At 35.8% G+C, this 20,107-nt stretch overlaps 1 protein-coding gene across 1 annotated transcript in view; it reads right to left on the minus strand.

The window, feature by feature from the left end:
* The window catches only part of PDS5A (PDS5 cohesin associated factor A), a gene marked incomplete at both ends in the record, with an annotated part of 120,507 nt that overhangs the window by 16,415 nt on the left and 83,985 nt on the right, over window positions 1–20,107 (minus strand). Inside the window, 6 exons of the mRNA XM_079704368.1 lie at window positions 3,030–3,166; window positions 4,506–4,574; window positions 7,045–7,203; window positions 8,034–8,157; window positions 11,658–11,818; window positions 14,347–14,452. Of these exons, the coding sequence (XP_079560494.1) occupies window positions 3,030–3,166; window positions 4,506–4,574; window positions 7,045–7,203; window positions 8,034–8,157; window positions 11,658–11,818; window positions 14,347–14,452 (756 nt within the window). The remainder of the gene's footprint in view (window positions 1–3,029; window positions 3,167–4,505; window positions 4,575–7,044; window positions 7,204–8,033; window positions 8,158–11,657; window positions 11,819–14,346; window positions 14,453–20,107) is intronic.

The raw sequence follows: 20,107 nt of genomic DNA on the forward strand, positions 1-20,107 counted from the left end.
TAGATTATACTCCAATTATATTATAAAATCTTAGTTATATTCCCCATGTTGTAAAATATATCCTTGTACCTTATTTTATACATAGTTTGTACCTTTTAAGCCTGTACCCCTATCTTGCCCCTCCCCCTCCCCAACAGTAACCACTAGTTTGTTCTCTGTATCTGTGAGTCTGCTTCTTTGTTATATTCACTAGTTTCTTTAATTAATCAATCAATCAATTAATTAACTTTCTGGCTGTGTTGGGTCTTTGTTGCTGGACGCGGGCTTTCTCTAGTTGTGGCGAGTGGGGGCTACTCTTCTCTGCAGTGTGTGGGCTTCTCATTGCAGTGGCTTCTCTTGTTGTAGAGCACGGGCTCTAGGCGCGCAGGCTTCAGTAGTTGTGGCTCACGGGCTCTAGAGCGCAGGCTCAGTAGTGGTGGCGCACGGGCTTAGTTGCTTTGCAGCAAGTGGGATCTTCCCGGACCAGGGCTCAAACCCGTGTCCCCTGCATTGGCAGGCGGATTCTTAACCACTGTACCACCAGGGAAGTCCTCATTAGTTTCTTTTAATTTTTTAGGTTCTATATGTAAGTGATAACATACAGTATTGTCTTTGTCTGACTTATTTCACTAAGCATGATACTCTCCAGGTCCATCCGTGTTGTTGCAAATGGCAAAATTTCATTCTTTTTTTATGTCTGCCTTCATTTTTAGTTACACTCTAGCTTAGATCTTCCACCACAGCTAAGCAACTCTGCTTACGTGTACAACAGCACTAACTGCAACGCTAGCAAGAAACATTTACATTAGGAACTGTATTTCTCATTTTAAGAGGCATTCACATTCATCATAGAAAACCTGATATTAAAAAAACCTGAAAAATTAAAAATCACTTATTTAAAATCTATTGTATTTCCCACAATTTTTAAATGCATACACATATTTACACAGACATAACAGAAGTCAATCTTAAGCCTACAAATGTCTGATGAAATGGAGGGGGCTATGAATTAGGAGGTGATCTGTACCAGAAAGTGGGAGGCATCAGACAAATATCTAAAAGGAAAGGATATGGAGGTGAGAGCCAGTCTCTCTCAGGTACTAGTCTCTGAGGTAGACTTTCCTTTGCATCAGGAAGTTTTCCAAGGGAATCTAGGGAGTCCAGGCACTCCCACCCACACCCAGTCAACTTTTATAACCTAAATGGTAAAACGTGACAGTGAGGTGGTGAAAGGATAGTCTTCTTACTTCAACTGCTATAGGGAACATAACATAGCTTTGATATTTCAAAGACTTTAGGAAATGTGGAAAGCTGCTCTGAATCCACAAGGGACTATTATTTAGCATACAGGAGGAGAAAACATGGCACTCTTGGACCACATGACCAGCAAACTGAGCACTGGTAACAATGAGGGACACTCAAATGGCTTCTGAAGCAAATGATTCAGGAATTAAAAAAATTAATGCTACTATTTGTGTACTTAACTCTGTAAGATGAGGAAACTGAGGCTTAGGAAAGTGACTTATACAAGTTCACACAGCTAGTAAATGGAGCATAGGTAGAGTTGAATAAGTTTCTCATTCCAGAGCCTAAGCTAAACTATGGGATACATAACATCTAATTAAGATCTGCATAATATTTCATAACATGTGTGTTCCACAGTTAACCATTCCCCTATCTTCTGTGATGATAAAAAATGCTGGAAAGAACATGTTTGTATATGTATTTTTGTATGATTCTTTTATAATTTCATGAGTGTAAAAATAAAGAGTCAAAAAAAAAAAGTCAATGGATAACATTTTTAAGGACTTAGAAACAAAATGCCAAACTGTCCTGCCAAGACTGTGCCCATTTATATTCACAGGATTTATGAGGCAACCCATTTCCCTGATCCCATGGAGTGATGATTGCTTAAAAAACTTTTTGCTGATTTGACAGACAAGAGGTTCCACTTAAATTAAAATTGTACTTATTGTATAGTGATGTCAGACACTTTTTTAAAGGTAAACTGGTAATATATAATCTTCATCTTTATTGGGGATCCTATTTATCATTGATTTGTAAGAGCTCATTATTAAGCCTTTGCTATACACTGTACGTAGTTTCCCCAAATTTAAAACTTCTCATTATCCCTACTCTTCAATCTGTTCATGCAAAGCTACCCTTGGCTTATTTTATGATAAAAATAATTTTTGATTGTTTTCTTCATTTTATCAGAGCATTCAGCATCTCTACTGTAATTGTGCATTTCCTATCTCCTCCACTAGAATGCATATTCCTTAGAGGGAGAGATTATTGTATCTTTAAAAGGCTTGGTAGTACCTGGCATGACAGTGCTCAATAAATACTGAAAGAATAAATAAATAGTTAAATCTATCCTCTAACAAAAATGTTAAAGTAAGAATCCAACACAAGTAGAATCTTTCAGTTTTTTCAGCTGGACCCTAGTAAATAAAAAATTTGGCTTTTATTTTCACCTTAAAAGGAACAGAAAGAAGAAATGGTGATTTCACAGATTTGAAGAGTGAACAGGTGTAGAAATGAAACAAATTTTTTTTTTGGCATTTGCAGAACCTTGTATAGTCTTCTGCAAACCATCAGGAGGCTGCATCTCTTTCTTCTTTGAACCTACACTGAAATTTTTATTCCCTTCGTGGCATCAAGACACTCTACTTGTTCAATCACTATACTAGGGTAAGTTCCTTAAAGGCAGGAATGGAATTTTATCTGTTTTTGCTGCAATGCTTTTCGTAGTGTTTTGCAAAGAGTAGTAATTCAACAAATATTTGTTTAACTGATTCAAATGTTGAAGATAACTGTAACATTGCTGTAGTGATTATGACTAAAAATTTACTGGAAAAAGGTCAGTCTTTAGGGATGAAGAAAAATACATGATCATTATTCAGATATAAACCCCAAATAAGTATGTAAAATTTAAACACAAAGCACATAGAGCAATTACAACAGTCAATATTAAGTAAATAATTTCTATGTAAGCTCTACCAACATCTTGAGCTAAAAAAACCTGTGGGAAGGAAGAAAAATCTCACCTGATCTTCTTTTGCTCTGTCAGGTCACCCTCACTAACCAACATCGCTGATAATAACCGAAGAGTTGAATTGGCAGATTTAGACTGGTTGTTTTTCATACCCAACAGCCACCTTACCAGAAGTTTAATTGCCTGTACCTATAAAATATTAACATGCTAAAAAAAGAAAGCAACTTAAAATTCCACTTAAAGGGAAGATTAATTTATGTTAATTAGATTAGTGAGATTACTTAGCTGCCGGAAGACATGTTTTATTAAACAAGTCTATAGGATAATAACAATGAGAACTAATACTTATTCTGTTTAATCTATGCCAGGTACTTTCCCCAGAGTTACACATGTATTACTTTATTTAATCTCCCAAACAACTCTATGAGAGAGGTATTCTTTTTTTTTTTTTTTTTTTGCGGTACGCAGGCCTCTCACTGTTGTGGCCTCTCCCGTTGCGGAGCACAGGCTCTGGACGCGCAGGCTCAGCGGCCATGGCTCACGGGCCTAGCCGCTCCGCGGCATGTGGGATCTTCCCGGATCGGGGCACGAACCTGTGTCCCCTGCATCAGCAGGCAGACTCTCAACCACTGCGCCACCAGGGAAGCCCCGAGAGAGGTATTCTTATTTCCAATAAATAAGGCAACTTAGACACATTACTGTGATAACTTGCCCAAGGCCTGGCTCCTTGAGTTCAGACTCTTCACACCTGAACAATTGCTTTTCAAATCATTTAAAAATATATTGTTTAAAAATAACTAAACTATACTGATTACAGTGATTAAAAATAACTATTTAGACTGTAATATTTTTTGTAGTACTGAAAAACTATTTTGATTAAAAAACTAGGAGATTTCATAATTATTTGTAGCCATAATTGCTTGGTGGCTTATACTCAAAAGATTGTTATGGAATACATGCAAGAACTAGCTAAAGAATGTAGATATTATTTACTATATTTAGTGACAACCTGGAAAAAGGAACTGATGGAATAAATGAGGACTATGAAGCTACTCAAGGTGAAATAGATTATCAATCAAGTAAGATGATAATGAAGAAGTCTTGTTTTAAATCCCAAGACTACCACTTTAAAAATTAGCTTTCCTGAGGGATAATTTACATCTGTCAGAAGTTTTCAATATGATGACAGCCATCTGTTTTTGCCAAGTTAATATTCTTATGCCTGTAGACAGACATTGGTAATGAGGCTAGGCCTGAGGTGCTTCTGAGCAACAATATTCTACAATCTCTATGTAAAACAGTCTCACTGAAATTATCTTAGCAAGGCAGGAAGGTCTAAAGAACATGCTGACGTATACCTACATGTAAATAACTCAATGACAACTACAATTTGAGAAACATACAACTTTTGATTTAAAAATAAAGTACCTCATTTAAAATGCTTATTAACTGTTAGGTTTAAAAAAAAGGGTATCTATAAATGTTCTTTATCTCAACATAAAAGTTATTAAGACCTACACAAATTTACCTTTGCTAGTACTTCAGGGGAAACCTCTTCATCTGGAGACCATAATTTCCCATTCTTCTCACCTGTTGACTATAGACAATTGAATAAATTTAACTTTTAGAAAAAAATTTAAAATTTTGCTCATTAAGTTTTTCATGCTGAACAGTGCAGTGCTCTAGGAAACCCAAAGAAAGTCACCAGGTAGGGACTGGAAAAGAAGAACAAAGTTGGAGGGCTCAAACTTCCTGATTTTGAAACTTAACTACAAATCTACGGGAATCGAGACAATGTGGCTGGTACCTACATAAGTATAGACATATAGACCAATGGAATGAAACAGAAACCCAGAAAACCTCACATATATCACATATATGGTCTACTGATTTTTAACAAAAGTGCTAAGACCAATTATTGGGAAAAGAACAGTCTCCTCAACAAACGGTGCTGGAAAAACTAGATACAGCCACAAGCAAAGGAATGAAGCTGGACCGTTACCTTATATCATATATAAAAATTAACTCAAAAAAATGGATCAAAGATCTTTACTTAAGAACTAAGACTAAAAAACTCCTGGAAGAAGGTACAGGGGAAAATCTTTATAATCCTGGATTTGGCAAATACCTGACAAAGGTCTAATATTCAGAATATATAAAGAATGTTTACAACTCAACAACAAATTCAATTAAAAGTGGGCAAAAGACTCAATATCCAAAGAACAGCCATTAAGCACATGAAAAAAAATCTCAACATCATTAGTCATTAGGGAAACAAATCAAAACCACAAGATACTACTTTGCACCTACTAGGATGACTATTATAAAAAAAACCAGGAAAGAATAAGTGTTGGCCAAGATGTAAAGAAACTGGAAGCCTTGAGCATGGCTGCTGGGAATGTAAAATGGTACAGCCACTGTGGAAGAATGTTTGGCAGTCCCTCAAAAAGTTTAGCATAGAATGACCATGTGACCCAGCAATTCCATTCTGAGGTATATACCCCAAAGATTTGACTCTGCGGACTCAAATGTTCATATCAGCATTATTCACAACAGTCAAAAGGTGGAAAAAACCCAAGGGTCCATCAATAGAAGATAAACAAAATGTAAGTTACACATACAATGGAATACTATTCTGGCATAAGATGAAGTTCTGATACATACTACAACATAACTGAATCTTGAAACTGTTATGCTAAGAGAAATAAGCCAGACACAAAAGGATAAATATTGTATGATAAGAGGTTATCTAGAATAGGCGAATTCATAAAGCAGGAAAATAGAATAGAGGTTACCAGAGTCTGGGGGGAGAGAAGGCAATCGGGAGTTACTGGTTAATAGATACAGAGTTTCTCTCTGAGATGATAAAGTTCTGGAAATAGTAGCAATGGTTACACAACAATGTGGGTGTATATCTTAGGTGGTGGCTTGGGCCACTGTTGAGAGTTGCTTGGCTTTCCTGGGTTATCCTCTGTGTATACAGGAAGTACACATGTTATTAAACTTCTGTTTGTTTTTTAATAAAACAAAAAACACCCAACAACAAGAATGTGGGTGTATATAATGTAAGAGAACTGTACACTTAAAAAGGGATAAAATGGCAAAGTTTATATTATTTATATTTTACTACACACAAAAAGAGAACTATATTAAAATAGAATTTATCAACAATCAAGTCATCATCTAAGAAGTGTCAAATTTCACATTTGTTGCCAGCCAAATCTATCAGTAGTGCAAAGAACAGATGTATGGAGTAGGAAATGAGGCCTTGGCCATGCTCTTGCATCCCTATCACATCCAAATGGAGGGAGGGAAAAGAGTAAGGAGTGCGCTGGCAAGTTTTTTTTTTTTAAGTTCCAATACTGAGTGTGTAAAGGCTATTGGACCATTTAGAAGGACTAGATAAATTGGATAAGTTAGTACTGCACTGAAAGTCATCCACAATGATCCAGCAGGTAGACTGATTTGTGTCTTCATTCAATAACTCTTTAATTTAGATCTGTTTGGTAAAGCGGTGATTCTTAATCAGACACGTGTTTCAGTAATCAGTTGGGGAGCCTTTTCAAGCTATACATCCCAAAGCTCCAACCCAAAGCTAATTAATCAGTATGTGCGCATGCATGTGTGCATGCACACACACACACACACTTCAATAACTAAAATAGAATACATAAATCTAGTGCCAAAAGTGCAATGTAATTATATTTCAAAAAGCTAGTCAAATACAATTCTACTTATACTTTAAACAATATTTGATAAAGCAAAATTCTAGTACTCTAGTTAATTGTCCTTCATAGTGTTTGACTTATATTTTTTACTTCATGATTCATCTATCTCATATTCTGATTTTTTTCTTTCTTAAAGAAAAGTTAAGTTCTAGTAATAACAGCTACACAGCAGGATGTCATTTGGAAATTTAAGTAAGTAAATAAGGAGGTAAAATATATAATAATTTTAAAGTAAAAGAATCATACATAGAGAGAAGCAGAAGTGTTGTTTCTGTGACAAATAAAGATGTAAACAGTCTTAATCTTATGATTCTAAATTTAATTAAATGAGAAACTTACCCTGTCATTCATTAGCAGATCTTTCACAATAAAATTTGCTACTACAGATTTCATTGGGGAAGCAAATTGATCTGGTGCTAACATAGATATGTGGCCCAATGAAACTAATGGAGTTATAAGTTGTTCTGGTACATCAGCATTGAGACTCCTACTGAGTGGCTATAAAAATAAAACAGTCAAAATTACTAGTTTGTTTTATAAATATCTAGACATTGTACAGAAACAGTAAATGTTCCTGAGTTCTCCTGAATTTATCATGCCCAAAAAAATCTGTTCTAATGAGATGATCAAAAGTAACTTCAATCATATTAGACACTTGATTCTTATTTCACCTACCAAAATTTAATAAGATTCAAAGAAGGTAAACAAAGATAAAAGAAAAAAGTAAAGCCCACATATAAGGTAGAAGTAAAAGCCAAGAAAACTCCTGCATGGTCAAATCAGCATTATTTTCAAGTCGTGTACAATAGTTTTGTTATGTTGTTGGATTTCTTAACCTGTGGGAACATTTTAAATGACCATGGATCATAAAAAATAAGAGTTCATGGGTTCTGTTCATATTGTATCCAATTTAGGGTAATAGGAATACTTTTCCAGTAGTGGTATCAGGCAAAGGATCATACATAAGGAAAGGCAAACAGAACTAATTTTCAAGTAGGGTTGTCAGGAATTTTAAACTGGGTGGTTCAAAGTCATCTACTGATAGTTTCTCAAACTAAATGGACCACTGAGCCAATAAAGGCTAAAATTGAGTAAAATGTTGTAACACAAAACACACCAAACATCTTTCAATATGTAGTATTTGGTTATATAGTCTGATCTAAAGGCTGGGAGTATCTAAAGTGCTGAATGAAACAAAGAGTCCCGGCTCCCATGGAATTTATATTCTAGAGTGGGACTAAATAGCTAAAAAAATAACTTTCTATCTTCATCAAACCACAGAGCATGAAAATAAAAATCAACAACACATCCTATGTAATTATATATACCTCAAAAATCTGTGCAAGCTGTACTTCTTTATTTGTGAATATGGCATGTATACAGTGAACGGCCTGTTTTGCTTGGTGGGGAGTACCTCTCTTTGCTTTCTGATGTAAGATGGGAATTAAGGTCCTGCAAAAAATAATAATCAGTTAAAAAAAAAAAAAGCCCATAAACCACAAGTAGTTCTTCTGGTTGTCTCCTACTTCATCTGCAGTAACTATTTGGATGTATGCTGATAGAAAGCCTCTCTTCTAAATTACCTGATCTATAAAAAGATCTAAAACTCCTTCCCTGTTCCCAAGTATAATCCCAGAAATACAATGCCTCAAAAAAAAAGGGCTACTACAGAAGACAATTTTCATTTTAAAGCCACCTCATGAATATGGAGAAATAAACAAGCCACCCTTAATTTATAATCAAAAATTGCCCCATGCCATATTTTTACATTTATCTTCTGAGAAAATATTCCTAAATTTTCCACTTCCCTTTCACAATTCCCTTCAGTTATTTTATTTTTATTTTTTTAAGAATCAAATGTTTTTTGTTTTTGTTTTTTTTAAATATTTATTTACTTATGGCTGTGTTGGGTCTTAGTTGCAGCATGTGGGATCTTTTGTTGTGGCTCCTCTCTATTTGTGGCACATGGGCTCCAGAATACATGGGCTCAGTTGCAGTGCGAGGGCTCTCTAGTTGTGGTGCGTGGGCTCCAGAGTGTGTGGGCTCTCTAGTTGTGGTGCAGGGGCTCAGTAGTTGCAGCTCATGGGCTTAGTTGCCCCACGGCATGTGGGATCTTAGTTCCCTGACCAGGGATCAAACCCATGTCCCCTGCATTGGAAGGCATATTCTTAACCACTGGACCACCAGGGAAGTCCCCTGTTCAGTTATTTTTAAAGCAACCATGGGGGGAAAAAAAGTAGCAAAAGGCCAAGTTACATTAAAAAACAGAAATGAACATACCAGTGAAACAGAGTATGCAAGGATATAGACAATACATAGGTAGAAAAGTGACAAAAACTTCTAACAATTATTGAGTACTTGTGCTAAGCACCATTCTAAGTGGTGTTTTTAAAACAAAACAAAACATGGATTAACTAAATCAATCCTCACAATCACCCAAAGACTATTATTATGATCATTAAACAGATGAGAAAACTAAAGCACAAACATATTATTTATATAAGCTTCTTAAGGTGACAGAGATAGGAAATGGTGGAATTGAGATTTAAAAATAAACATTTCGGGCTTCCCTGGTGGCACAGTGGTTGAGAGTCCGCCTGCTAATGCAGGGGACGCGGGTTTGTGCCCCGGTCCGGGAGGATCCCACATGCCGCACAGCGGCTGGGCCTGTGAGCAATGGTCGCTGGGCCTGAGCGTACGGAGCCTGTGCTCCGCAGCAGGAGAGGCCACGGCAGTGAGAGGCCCACGTACCGCAAAAAACAAACAAACAAACAAACAAAAAACAAAAAAAACAAACAAAAAAACATTTCTGGGGACTTCCCTGGTGGATCCAGTGGTAAAGAATCTGCCTTCCAATGCAGGGGACGCGGGTTCGATCCCTAGTCAGGGAACTAAGATCCCACGTGCCACGGGGCAACTACGGAGCCTGTGCGCTACCAACTACAGAGCCCATGTGCTCTGGAGCCCGCGTGCCACAACTAGAGCGAAGCTCATGTGCCACAAGAAAGAGCCCACGTGCCACAACTAAGACCCGATGCAGCCAAAAATTAAAAAATAAAATAAATGAAATAAAATAAAATAAAATGGAAATTGTTTTTTTTAAAAAGATAAACATTTCTGTTCCAAATCCATGCACTTAACCACCACACTGACATTGAAGATTTACAGCAATCTTTCTATAGAATATGGAAATACATATTACAGTCAATGCATTAAAATTGGCATACACATCAAATAGATAAAACATTCATAAAAAATATACATCAAAATGTTAACACTGACACTTTCTTTTCCTTTATATTTTCTAAAGTTTCAGCTTTTTACAATGATCTTATAAGTTAAGTAGTTTTTTAAATCAGAAGAAAATCTGTAAAAACAAAACAAATATTTAAGGAAAGATACTTGTCATATATTTAATGCAATAAGACTACTTCATAAAGGTCAATGATATCAAATGCAATGGTGACAAAGGGTCCTCTTATAATAAGGGGAGGCTAGACATTAAGAGCAACGCACCTCAAAGAAAAAACTGGAACATATGCTTGTCAGTCTAAGTCGAATTTGATATTTATGAATATGACACATTTCTCTCCCTGCAGTTTAGAATAATGAGAAGGATTTTCATGCCAAAATACCTTCCCTGACTAAGCACTTTAAGTCTTTCTTTGAAATTCATTTATCAGGGGAACAGTTCTTATAAATAACACCAGTTAGTAACAAAAGAAGATACAGTGTTGATCAAATTGTTGTTAAATATATTATTAATTCTTCTTAGCCTAATGAATGGATGATGCATAGGTCAAGTTTAACCTTTCTCCTTGTTTTTCTAGTGTGCTACAATCCAGTGATGCCACCAGGGTTGTTACTGAGGACTACAGTGCTGTGCTTCTCTGCTTTTTCAGTGATTTTCTCCTTCCTTCCCCATTAGTCTTAAGAACAAGAGGTTTTAGTCCTTGTGTCCAAAGGTAACTCTTCCACTGCTTCCTCTGGGATAGAATTCCTTTAAGAATAACTCCTTTACCTTAAAAAATGTATAGGTTTTCCCACCTTGAAAAACTCACAAATAACTTTATCCTACTGTGTCAATGATTTTTTTCTATAATGTACAAAGATAAAATTATCATTTCTAGACCATAAACTCCTTAAGAGCAGGGACTGACAGTGGTAATCTTTTATATTAACCAGTACAGTGCCGACAATGAAGAGAATGTACAATAAATGTTGAGTTATTTCTCAAATTAAACTATTAGCTTACATATTCAATAAAAACTTTTAGGAGTCATGAGTCCTCTTGTCCTATTATTACCCCGTGAGGAAAAAAAGGTTTGATTTGGATTTACCCCGGTCTATTTACATATATATAATAACATCCGATTATAATAGCTATCAGCAATGTGTTCTTCCTCCAAAAGACATCAGCACAATTTTGATCCTAAGGCAAGCTCTTTAAGATGCCAAAGTAAAAATACCAAAACATACTTCATTCTTATGAGGAGAGGGGAGGTGGTCTAGAAGAAGAGACAAAAGCACCATGGCCAACAACTAAGCTAACTAATAAGCATTTTATTAAGCACACTACTTAATTATCCAATTCTTGGGTGGGATATGAAGGTAGTAGCTATTGAATTTGGAGTTGGAGAGAAAAAGATAAATTAGGAAGATATATTTTAATCCTAAGTTCTAAATTCTGTGCTAACTTTTGATTGTTAATATTAATATTTTAAAATCATGTTGTTTAAACAAAGTTTCAGGTTGTTCCTCTGCCCATATTCTAATGGTAGAGGAGGTGTGTGAGGCCGAGAAAAGATGAAAACAAAGGATACAGTAAAGCAGCTTCTAAATAAAAGTTGTCTTTCCTCTCTCCTATCTTCCTAAGGAATAGGGAAACAATGATCCTGTGACTCCCAAACTTGGAAAACTTTTGTGTTTACCATGAGAAAAACCATACTCACGATCGTATCTGGGGTAGGTCTGTTTCTATTTTGTGGCCTGTATTTCTAAAAATTTGTATAGCAGCTTCTGCTACCTTGTCATCTTCCATTCTGAGGCACTGTAACAGGGACTCATATGTCTCTGCAGAGTGGAACGAGGTAGGATGTGTGAAAGACAGAACCTAGAGGAATAGATATAACTTTATAAGTACAGACAATGGTTTTAATCCATTAAAAGAGAACTATTTTCTACTACAAATAAAATTTTAAATTATGGGCTGCATATGCTAGCAATACAACTAAGATTATATCTTGCAGTCTCCCTTGAAGTTGAGTTGTGGCTAATGATTCCTGATATACAGCCCTTGCTATATTTTCTTCTTCACCTCTTAGTCTATTCTGATACAGGGAATGTGGAAAATGTGGCTCCTTTTCGTGGAGTGATACTGTGATGCAAACAAAATGCTAACCCTGAGCTTTATTTCACTGGCAAAAAGATACTCTATAAGGAAATATTTTAAATGAAATCCATCACAAAAAGTTCACTCATCATAACTAAAAACAAAGAAGCCATTATTGGGAACTTTTAATCACGATTACAAACATATAAATAATTTATTCCCTTTATTGAGACATAAGTTCCGGGCTATCCTTAAGGAATTTACAGCAAGTTAGATACATGTCTACAAAGTTTACCTTCCATGAAGTAGAAACAATTTAGTTAGCATAATATAGGCAGTAAGGGCTAAAAGTAGAAAAATAAGGAGGTGGGGGGAATGAAGTATGTAAACCCTCATTAACTTATTAAATAAGCATTTTTTTTTCTTTTTTTTGGCTGCATTGGGTCTTCATTGCTGCATGCGGGCTTTCCCCAGCTGCAGCGAGCGGGGTCCACTCTTCACTGCGGTGCACGGACTTCTCACTGCGGTGGCCTCTCTTGCTGCAGAGCTCAGGCTCCAGGCGCGCAGGCTTCAGCAGTTGTGGCTCGCGGGCTCTAGAGCGCAGGCCCAGCAGTTGTGGCGCATGGGCTCAGCCACTCCGCAGCATGTGGGATCTTCCCAGACCAGGGCTCGAACCTGTGTCCCCTGCATTGGCAGGCGGACTTCCCAACCACGTCCAGCATTTTTTTTAATGTGTTATAAAGTGGAGAAAGTGTCTCATTTGGTAGGGTTTACGGTGATAATACTTAGTTATGAGGTTTTAATTATTCATAGAAAAATGCAGATTTAAATTTGAAAAGTTGAATCAAACAACCTATTAAAAACATTTGCCTTAAAGATGACTTTACTCTTAAAAGTATTTAAACATATTACTCCATTACTAAAAATATAAAGTCTTTCTCATGAAGAATCACATCAGTTCTTTCCATGAAATGATATTTAAGGGAATTCCCTGGCGGTCCAGTGGTTAGGACTCCACACTCTCACTGCTGAGGGCCCAAGTTCAATCCCTAGTCGGGGAACTAAAATCTCACAAGCTGCTCAGCACGGCCAAAAAGAAAAAGAAAAAAAGATATTTAAGACCATTGCAATGCAAACCCATCACTCTCTTTTCTGTCTAATGTCCATTGCACTGGTTTGTTTCTTCTCCTTTAGTTCATATGTTGTAATGATATAAATGTCTCTTAGCCTTTATTTAATTATTATTTTTAATAAATTTGTTTATTTAAGTTATTTATTTTTGGCTGCATTGGGTCTTTGTTGCTGCACATGGGCTTTCTCTAGCTGTGGCGAGTGGGGGCTACTCTTCATTGCGGTGCACAGGCTTCTCACTGCAGTGGCTTCTCTTGTTGTGGAGCTCGGGCTCTAGGCGCGCAGGCTTCAGTAGTTGTGGCTCTTGGGCTCTAGACTGCAGGCTCAGTAGTTGTGGCGCACAGGCTCAATAGTTATGGCTCGTGGGCTCTAGAGTGCAGGCTCAGTAGTTGTGGCACATGGGCTTAGTTGCTCCATGGCATGTGGGATCTTCCCGGACCAGGGCTCAAACCTGTGTCCTCTGCATTGGCAAGTGTATTCTTAACCACTGGGCCACCAGGGAAACCCATGTCTCTTAGCCTTTAATTTCTTCTCTTTACTCCATCTAACGAAAGCTCTATCAAGTGCTGTATCATTTTAAAAAGGAGTGTTAAATGCCCTTGATGGTACCTTTCTGCTCCAATGGCACTCCACAATCTAGAACCAACCTTGTCTTCCATTACTCCCCAAAGCAATACTTTTATCTAGTCAGACTACACTCAACAATCTCTAAAACACGCCAAGAATTATTCTCTTTGATGATGCTGTGTTCCCCCTAGATTAAATCATGTCTCTTACTAATTGTTCAATTCTCTTAATTCTTTGGCATCGATTATGTTTACCAATTGTTTAAAAAAATCCCAATCAGATAGATGATGTCTTATAGTAATTTCCTGTGAACAGTCCTATTACCCCAGATGCAGGTTATTTGAAAGATAAGACTAGATCATTTAGCACATACTGTTACAAGCATAGCAGGCACACAAATGATGTATGAAACAGCAAAACCCATAAAATTATTATTTTATGATGTAATTACATTATTATAATGTAGAAAACGTGTTATTTTTATAAAGTATGATTTCTATTACAAGTTTTAATCTTTTGAATAGTTGCCAATGAAATAAAGCCTGACTCTTGCATATCCTTAAGGGGATTCAAATTATGACTGCAGAAAAGACAAACTGTTTCAAAAATACCTTAAGAAGTTCAAGTCCTGAACGAATAGCTGTATCTGGACTTACACCCTCCTCTTCATCATCTGCTGTCCCCTCTATTGATTTATTCATTAGTTTTACCAGTGCACTATTAAAGTAAGAAAATCTAAATTAGTAACACTACTATATTAGTAACTGTATCCTAATTACATTGTAGCAGACATACACAGAATCTAAACCACAAATTCAAGTATCTTCTGGAAGAAAGTTATTTTGTGACTTTTTAAACTTCGCTCTCTACATAACAACAGAGCTTATTTTTAGTGTATCTGCCCCACTCATGTATAATAAGAGTAATTCTACTGAAAAACAACAAAACTAAAATTAAATGACACATGTACTGGAAATATATTTTTATAAGTATAAGCAATGTAATATTCGTACCCATATATAGAGATCATTTGCAATTTTAAGAAAAACAGTAAAGATGGCAGTGGCTAAATGGACAAATGACAATGCCCTCAAAGCAAAAAAACATAGCAAACACTCACATGGACAAAGGCATTAATCACTAATAATTAACACTGAATCGGTAATTCCAAAGAAATTTATAACAATTCATGAGAAGCATCGTGCTAAATATATCCATAAACATTCATCAATTAAAAACTACTTAATTGTCCAACATTATTGAATTAGTTTTTCAAATATACCTAACCACCACAAAATGGAATATTGCCTGGTCAACATGATACTATTTTAAGTAAAAACAAACATGACCTTCATTTTTGAAACTTCAATTCTTCATCAGTAAACTGAAGAAAGATATTAAACTTTGAGGATATTAAACTATTACAGGCAAATATTCAACAAATTTAGCTTTCGCCCTGCCCCAACACAAACCTCTTCCCCATTAGGAGTCACTCCTTATTCACCTCCACCTCCTTCAGCCCTAGGCATCCACTAATCTACTTTCTGTTGCTATATACATTTGCCTATTCTAAATATTTCATATAAATGGAACCATGTAATATGTGGTCTCCGTGAGTGACTCCTTTCACTTAGCATATTGTTCTTCAGGTTCATCCTTGTTGTAGTATGTATCAGTACTTCATTCATTTTAATTCTGAATAATGTTCCAATGTCTGCACATAAGACATTTTATTTATCCATTCATCAGTTGATAGTCCATTTGGGACATTCTATTTTTTGGCTATTATGGATAATATCGCTATAAACATTTATATACAGATTTTGTATGGGCATATATTTAGGAGTGGAATTGCAAGGTCATATGGTAACTCTATGCTTAAGTATTGGAGGAACTGTCAAACTGTTTTCACAAGCGGCTCCACCACTTTACATTCCCACTAGCAATACATGAGGGTTCCAATTTTTCTACATCCTCACCAACTCATCTTTTTGATCACAGCCATCTAGTGGGTGTAAAGTGGTGAATCATTGTGGAGATACACACATAAAACATTGCCATCTCCACAAAAACCTGCCTTATGCCTCTTCTGTGGTCAATTCCCTTTTCCTACCCTGGCAATAATAACTGATCTGCTTTCTGTCACTATAATTTTACCTTTTCTAAAGTTTTATATTTTACATATTTTGTGTCTGAAAACTTTTATGTGACATAATGCTTTTGAGACTCCTCCATGTTGTTGCATAGAAATCAGTGGTTCGTTCCTCTCTGTTGCTGAGAAGTATTTCGTTGTATGGATATTCCACAGTTATGTTTATCCAATTACCAACTGATGGACTTCTGGGTATTTCTATTAAAGACATAAGTAAAGCTGCTAAAAGCAATTAAGTATAGGTCTTTATGGGAAGTATGTTTTCTTTTTTTTTTTTAATGATGTTTTCTTTTCTTATAGGCAAATGTCTAGTATTGGGATTCCTGAGTCATAAGGTAATGTATGTACATTTAATGTACAACAAACTGCTTTCAATATCACCAACACATGGTTAGGTAAGTCTACATACTCACCAATACTTTGTATAGTCAGTATCTTTAATTTTAGCCATTCTAGTGGGTGTGTAGTGGTACTTCTCACTCTAATTTGAATTTGCATTTCCCCAATGAGTAATAATGTTGATTGTCTTTTCTTGTGCTTATTTACTATTTGTATGTTTTATTTGATAAAGTATCTGTTCAATTTTTTTGGCCATTTTAAAATTGGTTTGTTTGTCTTATCTCCCCATCTGTGGCTTGACTTTTCTTTTTCTTAATGATGACTTACAGCAAGGAAAAAAATAATTAACTTTTCTCTCATTGTTTGTACTCTTTATGTCCCATCTAAAATCTTGCTCACCCTGTATTTTGTTCTAGAATGGTTACCTCTGACATTATACATTTTTTAAAAAATTATTTCCAATTTGAGAAAAATATTCTGAATTAAGCTTTCTACTAGAAGGAAATCCCATAAAACGCATGAATTTATTAACACGATTACAAACGTGTTTGATAAAATTTACAATTGTATCTGACTACTCATAATAGAGTCTGTGCATGCACGCATTTATTTAATAAGTATTTACTGACTACCTACTGTGTGTGAAGTCTTAGGGTCTATCCTGGAAATACAGTGCAAAACAAGACAGGCATAATCTCTGCTTTCATTACAATGTGGGTGGGATCACCCTTATGAGTCAAAAAGCTATTTGGGTGAGACAGACCCAAATCTTAAAGCCAGAACTATAGTCCTTCCTCTTGTGAAAGTATTCTTCCTCATTTCTAAATTAGATAAATAATATACACTCCATATAGTTCACAGAGTATGATGAAGCAAAAGATCATCACCAATCCAAATGCATGTTCAAAACTGCTTGGGAAATTATCCATGTGTCTGTTTCTCTCCTATCCTGTACAACAACTGTTAAAAATCTTTACCATTCTAACTCAGGTCTATTTTTTAAATCCTTCCACTGAGCAGACTACCTCACTGTTAACATAAAGGAGAACAATGGAGGCTTTGAGTGAAAACTGTAATTTTCCATATCCTATTTTCTAACCTCCTTTAATGCCCTAGGGGAAGATTTTCTTCTTCCTGTTCCATTTCTTTAGGGATGGTACTCTATCCTAGTTCTAGTCCCCTTACCCCACCTTCAACCTCTCCTTTCCTTTTAGCACCTTTTAAAGGTATTTAAATATTCAAAATCCCTTCATTAAAAACAAGACCCTTCTTCAACCTTACTTTCTTTCCATCAGCTCATTTTTCTCCTTTACTTTTTATAGCTAAACTGTCTATACTAGTTGTCCCCAAATAACAATTTATCTCCTATAGCAGTTTAGAAGGGTGATAAGGTATATATCCCTTTGATTTTCTCAGACCTCAAGATGGCCAAGTGGCATCTAGTGGGCTCCTACTTAGCTAGGCCAGTCACCTCTAGACTTGAGCAGTTTTCTCTGCTCAAATACTGTAATTTTCTTTGTGTACCATGATGTGGTGTGGAAGGACTATCCTATGCCCTTCTCAATCCATGGTAATCTGGATTTGTCCTTGCTAACCCAAAGAAACTGTTCGGGCATTGTAGTGGTTTTCTATTTTCTAAATTCAGTGGATATTTGAATTTACTATTTTACTCTGGGCAGCATCTGACCCCTGACGTCTTTTGACCATGCCTTTTTAAAAAACATCTTTTAATTTAATAAATTCTTTTTCTTCTGCCAGCCTTTTAATTGTTAGTATTCCTCAGGATTCAGTCCTCAACCTTTCTCTTTCTAAATTTTACCCTCTTCCCAGGTTTCAATCATTATTACAATCACTACTTCATTTTCAACCACTATCTACAGACCAGTAACTAACTGTAGCATGCATATGTGTATCTGTATGTACATAAGTCTGGGGGAAATATACTAAAATAAATAAATATATTTTTAAAAGTTATATTTAGAATGATTTTCTACTATTCCCAATGCTTCCTTCCCAAATCCTTCATTATGGCTGAAGTATATGCAATTTTCTAAATAATTCTTGATTCCTTTTGCCTTTGTTCTTTTGTCTGCTATTTTTCTTCCTAGAATAGCTATTAACATTCATTTAGCACTTAACTATGTGTGAGGCATTATGCTAAGTGTTCTACATACGTATATGTTATTTAAGCCTCTCAACAACTTCACTGAGTAGTAATTATTATTGTTCTTATCTTAAAGATGAGTAATTTAAATAACCTGCTCAATGACACAGGGCTAGTGGCCTGGTCTGCTCTTCTCCTGCAATCTTCACCTGGCTGATCTCTATAATTCCTACTGATCATTCACTACCCATATTGTGTGCCATCTATTTCAGGAGCCTTTTCTAATAACAAATCCATTTCACACAATTCAGGTTAGGTAACTCTCCTTCCCCAACTGCCTGATGTACTTTAAAAATCACTCCTCTAAAGGTATGTTCAATGAATAAATAAACCCTCTGTTTGCAATTTATATTACATGAAAATTTGGTTACATGGAAGGAATCTTATATGACATATTTCTCAGTAAAATTAATAAATTGGAATTTTGCATAAAATTAGTCTCTTAGACATCCTAACCTAACCATAAGTTAGTCGGTTTTTCTGAGTCCAGACAATCATGACACTACTGAAAAAACTGAGTTTTTGGTCTTTTAAGACTGGAGATCAAACACTAGCTTATTATAATTTAGTAAAGTAATGAAACTCTGTGAGGCCTCATGGAGACAAATATCAAAGGCTTCCTGATGCCAATTATATGTCTCTTTCAAAATCAACATGCAAAGGAAAGAGTGCCTACCATTTCCTTGATTTACCCCATTAAAACCAAATGGTATAGAGCAAAGGACACTGACATTGAAAATAATAAATCTCAGTTTAAGTTATGGTTTTTGCTGTTACCCAGCTGTAAAAAACCACCTGATCTCTCTCAGAACCATAGCTTTCTTATTTGCAAATAAGGAAATTAAAAGATAAGGAGATCTTAGCTAAAAAAAACAAGAAAACTCCACAAAAAACCCCCTACAAACATCACCATTATGAGCTTAATTGTGTACCCCCAAATTCATTGTGTTGAAGTCCTAACCTCCAGTACACCTCAGGATATGACTGTACTTGGAAATAGAGCCTTTAAAGAGATAATTAAGGTAAACTGAGGTCAAATGGGTGGGGCATAATCCCAAATGATTGTTGTCCTTATGTGAAGAGGAGGTTAGGACACAGACATGTGAGGAAAGCAAAGAGTTATCTCTGCATCCCATGGAGAGAGGCTTCAGAAGAAATCAAACTTGCTGATACCTTGAATCTTGGACTGCTAGCCTCTAGAATGTGAGAAAATAAATTTCTGTTGTTGAAGTCACACAGTCTGTGGTATTTTGTTATGGCAGCCCTAGCAAACTAATACAATTGGAATTTCAATACAACCAAAGCAGTGATTCACATAAGATAAAATAACAGCTAGAACCAGGTCTCCTAATCCAAGGAAAAGGGAATCAATAAATGCTATTGAGTTACCCAACATAAAAAGATATGTAGATAATCTACTGGAAAAATGGTTAGTGCAAGGGAAAAGTATTCTCAGAAGTTTACAATAGAAAATCATTAGAAACAAGTGAAATGCATGAAATTATGGGAACAGTTAATTAAAAACAATAGCTGTCAATGTCTGCTAGTCTGCTTACTTTTTGCATATTATCACTAATTTTCACATTCATATAACAAGATGTTATACCCATATTAAAGTTAAAAATAAATTAAAAACTCAGATAAAGTAGAGCCAAAACACTGGTAAGTAATACACATGTGTTCAGAAAGCAGATTAGTCTAATGGCAATCTTGTGCT

This window comes from Hyperoodon ampullatus (assembly GCF_949752795.1).
Source record: "Hyperoodon ampullatus genome assembly, chromosome: 1".
Classification (NCBI taxonomy): Eukaryota; Metazoa; Chordata; class Mammalia; order Artiodactyla; family Ziphiidae; genus Hyperoodon; species Hyperoodon ampullatus.